Here is an 8,510-nt window from a genome sequence, read left to right as displayed (position 1 = left end):
GGATTAAGGGGATTTAATGCCTAACCTCTCTTCTTTGTCTGTCTAGGACTGCAGCTGAGAGTTTATTGAGTAGGGGATCAAGCATCCCACTAAGAACCTTCCCTGGAAAGAGGAACTAAAGGATGGAAACTGAAAATGAAAAAATCTGCTTTGTTTTCCCTAAACGGCTGATGAGTCAGACAGATGTTTGCCTGTAAGTGATGTGAATTTATTTAATCTACTAAAACAAAAGACACCGCATTGAAGGCAATGCCTCTCCCTTTTCCTTGATACCTTTACTTGGCATTCCATTTCCTTTACTTGGCACTCTATTTACTTTTAAAGAGACGCATGAAGATGAAGAAGCACTATGATCACAGTACTGTTTGCATCCATCTACATTCCTTTCTTTTGGAAGAGATGATCCTGGCTTCCCTGTTGGTCTTCTTCACCTGCATCTGGATCGTACTGACGCCAGATGCTTCTGCTGCTTTTGAAATTAAGAAGTCCCACCAGCAGCGCTCCTCTTCAATGAAAGGAACCCAGTAAGATAGTCATAGTATAGTATCTGCTGTCATTGTCCTCCCTCACCAACTGCCACAGACCTAGGGGAAACCGAGAAACAAATCTCTAATGGTATCACATATTTGTGGGTGACTGCCTCTAGAGATAGCATTCACCCATCAAAATAAATCACCTCTGGGTAGCATCAGGAAGAGTAGAATCTTGGGTCTCTGGCAATTGTATGCTTATTTTTGGAGAAAACAAGGGCTTGGGTAGGGATCTTCTTTCAGGGAATGTATTTCTTCAATGAATAATGCCTTTATTACTGATAATGATACATGTTGAAAGTTTCCCCAAATTTTTTTGAGTAGAAATTGGTCTAAGCAACAACTTCTAATGTCAAGGACTTCGAGAGTAGATAGTTCCGTATACCGATAATATAGTAATGAAAAGCATTAAAGCCATTTGTTGCCTTTCAAGGTGAGTTTCCATACCTTTGAAATATTATCCTGAATGTCAATACATCATTGTTATTATCTTATCATGAATAATTGAAAGCATGTGCCCACGTGCTAGCGAAAGCACGCAAGCTTAGGAGAGTGTTCATCCTGCTTTACCTGGGACTCCATGGGTTTTAGCACTAAGTGTCCCAGGCAAACAGGAATGGTCAGTCACCCTACCACAAAAGTGACCTCTTGTCTTGGGGAAAGTCTCTCCTTTTCACCAAACACAAGATTTTCAAAACTACCCAGGAGGGGAAATTGGGGAATGAAGGTGAGTTATGTCACCCAGCCAACATTGGCAATCAAAGAGGTGACAGATGTTTCAGCCAGATTGCCCTCACATCTTGAATATTTATGAGGCACTCCCAATAAGATCAGGAAAATGAACATAAAATTTTAAATAAATCCTTGTGAAGCCTCAGGTTTAATGACCAGAAACAAAAGAGGTGGGGGGGGGGGCGGTGGGAGGAAAAATTTATTGGACTCCTAATTTCTGCTCTGCTCTTAAAAATCCAGGGCCACCTCCCACACTCTTTTTCCATGCTTCTGTTCCCACATCCAGATCTGAGATAATATGAAGTTTTGTCCAGTTTAGCCACTTTCTGAGTCTTCCTCAAAGCAGTTAGGCAAGCAATATTAGGGGAACATGAGGTTACACCATCAGACTGAGGGAAAGGGAGATTGTCATAGGAGCTAACCCATCACTATCAATGGCAGAGTTGCTGCAGAAAAATCTACTACGTGTGTTTTTTAGGTGTTATTTAAGGGGCAAGAGGAAAACATCAGTTCTTTGTGGTGAGGTGCGAATTTTTTTTCTTATGTTGGAGGTCTTGTTGTTAGACCCTATTTAAATGAAGAAGGAACCTCAGGGTGTCTGCTACATGGGGCCAAGCATGTCTGTTTTCCCTTCTCCATATCCTAAGTGAGGTACCCCTTTCAGCAATAAGCTAGTATGTGAGTCATTGAAATTTCTATTTGTGTCTTTTGTTCTTCAAAGAAAAATCCTCTAGGGCACGAGGGACTGAGTAAACCATCAACCCTGGTTCAAAAGTACCACTTAGAATGAAAGCTCGTCATTTTCCCTGAGTGAACCAGATAATCCAGCCAGCCAATTTCTGAGCTGTCACTCACCAGTCTCTCATGCAGATTTGAAGGCAAAAATTTTGACAAAAACACAGAAATTACTATATTAGGGTAGTTTCTAGAGTAAGGAGCCCAGGATTCTTCAGAACTCAGTATGTGAATAAATACTGTGAGGTTCTTTGCCCTACACCCAATCTGATTATCAGTAACTAAATAAGTAATGAATTAGTTAATTAATAATCCATTCTTCTATAACACAAGAGAACTAATAGAATGAACATGGAAGAAAGGCATGATCTTTCTTTAAAAACTGTGAAGTGGATGGATTTACATAACCTGGCGTTCATGTGCATTATTTTGAGCCGGTTTTCATACAATCAGCCCCTTAAATGCTTTGTTATTAATTATTTTCTTTCAGAATATAATCTTACGCTTTACCCCAAGATTCCTCTTTTTAGGGGCGCCTGGGTGGCTCAGATGGTTAAACATCTGCCTTCAGCTCAGGGCATGATCTCAGGGTCCTAGGATCCAGCCCCATATCAGGCTCCTGGCTCAGCGAGGAGTTTGCTTCTCCCTCTCCCTCAGCCTCTCTCCCCTGCTCATATTCCCTCTCTCTCTATCTCTCTCTCTCTGTGTCACATGGATAAAAAAAAAAAAAAGATTCCCCTTTTTATCCAAATATTGTTAAAATCGTTTATCTAAAGATACCCTTTGTTTCTTAAAAGCAAAACAGGAGGAGAAGGAGAATTGGCAAATAAAGTAAATTTTGGCAGGTGAAAAATGTCCCTGTTTTGCCTAGGGAAGAGATTTGGCTCCCTGGTGATGCAAAGAAGATTAGGCATATAAACTCATTGAATATTTATTCATTCTTCCAACAGTTGTATTGAGTGCCCTTTATATGCCAAGTGACGGGGTCAAGGATTAAGGATGTTAGAGGAAAAATACACTGTCTCTGGCCTCAAGAATAGTGAGTATGGAGTCTGCCTAAATCAGCTTGCAAGAGCCAAGTGTTCACAATTTCAGGAAATCTATTTGCTAGCTGATGAAAATAAACATCATTAAAAATTAAATTATACATATAATTTATAAACATACAATTAAATTATTTCTTAAAAAGGTAATACATACTTGAAACTCACCACTCCCTTATTCCTTTACTATCTTTTACGATTATCTCATTCTTCAGGCTATTTACGTCTATCCTATCTGTCAGGTAGAAATCCCATCTATTACATTAAATCATGTTAAATTATGTTATGTTGTGTCATATTTCGTTATATTTTACAGCACTACACTATGGACTGTGCACATCTCTGTCACGTCAGTACCTTGCAATCAGCCACACGGGAGTATTTACATTGTGGAAATCAGCAAACACCACAAATAGGGCTGTTTTTTTTTTTTTCCTGGAGAACAACTTGCTAAACATTTACCAGCACATCCATGAACCTAACGTAAAAGCCAGGAGGGTCCTAGGGATGGCAAGTCCAAGTGCTCCTGCAAGTGAGACAGAAGGCCGTGCAGAGGTTGTGCCAATTACAGACGGGGTGCTCCTCAGGACGCTGTAGCTGGTCGGGTCCAGCCTTCTCTTGTTGTAAGAAAACTTGAGCCCGGTGTTGCTAGATTCTTTGATCTTTGTAGAAGACGCAGGAAAGTAAGATTTTCATGTGAAATTTTCCAATTTAATATAACATACGGACTATGCAAAAAAAATACGGGCAGACCAGTTCCTAATCTGGTCCAATTTTCTCATCTCATAGGTGAGGAAACTGAGGCCTCATCACTGAGCTCATGATCAGATAGAGACCCAAGTAAGACATAGGAACTGTCATGTCTCAAGCGGGGCCTTCCCTCTGGGTGGCTCTTCCACAGAAATATTCATCTCTATGGGGTTTTTTTCTTTATAAGAGATGGGCTGTTGACTAAAGTCAGGTGTGTCTTCCCAGGACTGGGGAGTTCAGGAGCAGGTCAGTCAAAGCCCCAGAGTTGCTCTATAGAAGGCACCATGTCCTCCCTAAGAGCAAAAGCATCAGGGACCTAGATATAAACACTGGATCCAGAAGTATGAAGGTTGTCTTAGTGATCAAAAATCGCATCACCTAATTTTCCTACTTTATTGCATTCTTGGATTTGCATCTTTGTAGCCCATTTTTGCTTCATTTAGTATTTTTCTAAAGGAACATAATAAATCTATACAAAGTTTTTTAAATGTTGCTTACGCATTATTTGAGACTACTGGGCTTCTGTGTGTACTGGTTCATAATAGAGCTCCAATGAGAAAAAAAGTCCATGTTAAGCAGCAGACATGCTTCTAGAATGACAAGGAGAATGGAATGATAAGGTAGAGAGCCATGCCTGGACCCTTCTTTGGAAAAGATCCAAGATGGCAAGTCCAACTTGTTCTAGATAATTTATAAAGCATTTCTTATACAAATTCAATAATGGAATTTTACATGGAAACAATACAAAGGATCTCAACTATGCTCTCCCTTTTCCAAGTTCTAATCCTTATTCATATAGTTCCATGATTTTTCATGTTTAAAATTATAGTATAGAAACTATTTTGTATTTTCTTAACTTAATCATTTTCTATGTTGTTTCACAGATATTATAATGGTTGGTAATTTTAATCACTCCATATTATTACTTTGCATTAAAGGACCAATTATTATTGAACATTTATTTTCAAATTTGCACTGTGGTGAATCACAGCAGTAAATATTTTTATGCATGTAATTTTCCCTGTACCAATAAAAATTATAATATTACTGGAAATGAATTATAAGTCAAAGCATATGAATTATCTTCATAGCTCTTGAAATTGATTCTAAAAGGGTTTTGCCAGTATTTGTGCTGTCACCTACAAAGTATAAATGTTCCCATTTTGTCATACCTTTTTAACATGGTTGGCTGCTGAGATTTTGTGTTCGGGGCTCACTTAATCGGTATAAAATGGTATTGGTCTTAACTGGTATCTCGCTGTTAACTCTCTAGATTAAATGTTTTTTATTTTTATTTTTTAAAGGTTTATTTATTTAATAGAGAGAGAGTGGGTGCGCTCACATGCACAGGGGAGGGGCACGAAGAGAGGGAGAGAGAGAATCCAAGCAGACTACCCCATGAGACCAGAGCCTGACACAGGACCCTGAGATCATTACCTGAGCTGAAATCAAAAGTCGGTTGAGTCACCCAGACGCCCCTAGATTAAATATTTTTTTAAAATATGCTTGTTAATTATATTTTTCCTTGGCTCAATAGTCTATTCATGTCAGCCTACTTGTTTTCAACTAGTTTCATCCTAGTAAATTAATCAAATATATAGACCCTTGGGAAAGCAGTTTTGTGAAGTAACCTGCTGAGTGTTAGTGACTCAATTAAAATGAGTTTCTGTCATTCCATTTATTTAACCCCAGTGCATCAGAATGACTTAGATGTATTTACTTTTCCTCATCTGGTTCTAGTACTTTTTAATTCCTTGCCTAATATGTCCTCCTCAAAGACTCCCTTAATCTCCCTGAAACCACTCAAAATCCAGTCTTTTCTTCCCCACTTTCTTAGTCACAAAATTATAGTAGAGTTTCTGATACCAAAAAGAGGGGGAGCAAAGACAAAGAATGAGAGTGCTCATGTAAGACTCTTTCATGAACTGAGATTTCTTTGCTCTATTCCATCAGGACTCAGTCTTTTAGAAGATCCTCTCCTCAGACAGAAATTATCCAAAAGCTTTCTTTCAGTAGCTACTAAAAATGAAGTTACTTTTTCTAGAAGAGGGGAAGAGGGCAGAAGACACAAAGTGGTTTAAAATGATATATATATTGAATTAGACCAGAAAGCTCTGAACTAAACCTGATGCTCCACTATATATCAACCCCCTTATTAGGCATATTTGCTTCTCTTTGCCCACAAAGTGTAACAAACATTGTTTGAGAAATAGTAGGTGTAAGTCTTGGTAATAGTTATCACTTTTCGCTTTGGGTTAGAATCTTCTCCTTCCTGGATGAAACAAAGGAAACCTATTTCCATGCTCCCCCTCTTTTTGGATTCCTCTGCATTCCCATTGCCATCCCTCAGGTTCTAGAACTTACTACAGACATTCTGCTCTAATCTCAACTTGCACCCATACTTTCTGCTCATTTTGTCTTTGTAAAACACTATTTTCATCAGTTTACCATTTTGCAGTGTTTTTTTGTTTTTGCTTTTGTTTTACTGTCTTAGTGCAGAAGGAGTTTTCCTTCGGTGACCCCAAGAATCACTTAAGTAACATGTTTAATGCAGATTCCTAGGCTCTGTTTCCTCAGGTTCTGGTTTAGGTGATCTGGGGGTGGAGTGCGTGGATCTAAGGTGGTGGTGACAAGGTTTTCCTGGTCTAAAAACCATATTCTGAGAAATCGCCTGCCAGAGTATCACATCCAGATTTGGTTTATCATCCAAGTTGCTCCAAATTTTGGGTTACCTTACCTGCCTTACCTTACCTATAATAAGTGTATTATATTACACTTATATAATAAAGAGTAAATGTTGGCAGATCTTTAGCTATGTGTAGTATAAACTGAGAAAATGAGCTTTTATGTATATATTTCAAAGGTTACCAAGTTGAACACAGAAGGCTAACCTAAATCAAAATACCCAAAAGCATGCATATCTCAAAATTATTTTTCCCCACTTTGGAGGGATAGCAAACAAGAAGCCAGAAGGAGGAAAGATGACAGTACCAAAGCATGGCTCCTGCAATACGAGCAACTTCTCCAAATAGAGGACCATGACTTTGCAATGAGACCTGGATTTGGAGGTGAGTATTATCTTTACAAAACTCTTATGTCACAATCTCTTGCACTGTCAAAATGAAGTTGAAAATCTGAAGCAATTAAGACCAAAACACAAGTGAAGACCATCAATTAAAAAAAAAAAAAACTTTTACAATGATATTCTCTTGAATGAGAACAACTGATAAATTTTAAATTGATCAAAAAAGATAAATATCTTTAGTAAATATCCACATTATTTACTAATTACAAATAGTGTGTGCTCAATAAATAGTGAATGTATATCATGCCTATATGGCAACTACTTATTCTTTCAACTAAAACCTGTAAATTGGATTCTGTGATGATATTCATAAAATCTTATTGAATAAGTTTATAAGCTGGAGTGCCTGGCTTTGGTGAAAGGACTAACACACCAAATGCCATGGCTCTCCCTATGAAACATCTCTGTTCAGGTTTCTCGTTTTATTACTTCAGGCACCTTCCGGAATGTTGGAGTGCCAGGCACTCGGCTGAGCCTGTTAATGCACTAGCTTATTCCACCCTCCCCGTGCCTCGTAAGTAGGCACTATCATGATCCCTAATATTCCAGTGTGGAAACTGGGGTGTAGAGAGGTTAGGAGATTTGCTCAAAGCCAGGAAAAAAGCAATACGCGGTGGAACCGAGATGCAAGGGCAGGTAAGCAGGACCGCAGGAGGCCATGTAAGGACATACTTGGACCAAAGTCTTTCCTGCCCTCAGATTGTTTAAGGTGCGTCCAGTTGCATCCCTGAGGGAACCAAGTTTTCCAGAGACGCACAGGATGTGGTGGAATCAAGCAGTTAATCTGAACTCGCCGCCTTACTGCTAAATCCATCCTGAGGCTTCTGTCATTGACCTAAGTCTCCACTCCCACCATTCCTGAGCTAACAACTTTCCAGACTACTAGAGGTGTGGCTATAGCAGGAGCGAATGTGAAGCTGAGAAGGCAGGAGCCCGCAGCTGTAGAACAGATGCAGCTTTTTCATAAACAACTCATACTTTAAGTTTTCGGAGCGGGCTGGGGGAAACTTGACACTGGCTCTATTGTGGTTATGACCAAGGGAAGCACAACAGGCAATGTAGGTACCTCAGAGGACTCACTTGTTAGCAGGTAAAATAAAAACAGCAGGTCAGGTAGTTGGGATGTTGAGGGGTGTTTGTTGTTTTTTAACTTCGTGGAATCCATTGGGCTGCAATTCTAAGGGTCTGGCTTTGATTTTATTAGATTCGTGACTAAAACATTAACAAGCATCAAAGTCACCTGGGGGATTCTTAACAACAGATTGCTGAGCCCCACCCCCACACCCAGGTTTCAAATCCCTAGATATGGGTGGGGCCAAAAATTTGCATTTCTTTCTCTTTTAAAAATTTTTTAAATTAACATATAATGTATTATTGTTTCAGGAGAACAATTTGCGTTTCTAATCAATCCCTGGGTGCTGCTGATACAGCTAGTCTGAGAATCACATTTGATAATTGCTGAATTAGATTATCAGCATCAGATTAAATCTCGGGGCGTTTCATTTTTTGTTTTTCCAGAGCATTTCTCACACTTACTGAAGTTAATTTAAGATTTTTAGAAGCCTCGAAATTAATCAGGTTTAAAGATGTGTTCGTGTTTTACTTCCGGGACTACCTCTTTGTCTTGTTTTCTTC

General features: G+C 39.0%; 1 protein-coding gene across 1 annotated transcript in view; it reads left to right on the top strand.

Moving 5' to 3' along the window:
• The first annotated feature begins 399 nt into the window (after nt 1–399).
• The window catches only part of GABRR3 (gamma-aminobutyric acid type A receptor subunit rho3), a 43,742-nt gene continuing 35,631 nt past the window's right edge, over nt 400–8,510 (top strand). Inside the window, 2 exon segments of the mRNA XM_045863629.1 lie at nt 400–524; nt 6,746–6,858. Coding sequence (XP_045719585.1) covers nt 400–524; nt 6,746–6,858 — 238 coding nt within the window.

This window comes from Mirounga angustirostris, unplaced genomic scaffold, assembly GCF_029215605.1.
Source record: "Mirounga angustirostris isolate CCGP_5_RB_7025 unplaced genomic scaffold, mMirAng1.0.hap1 SCAF_1, whole genome shotgun sequence".
NCBI lineage: Eukaryota > Metazoa > Chordata > Mammalia > Carnivora > Phocidae > Mirounga > Mirounga angustirostris.
The sequence above is the reverse complement of the archived record's forward strand: the minus strand, read 5'-3'. Positions and strand labels throughout refer to the sequence as shown.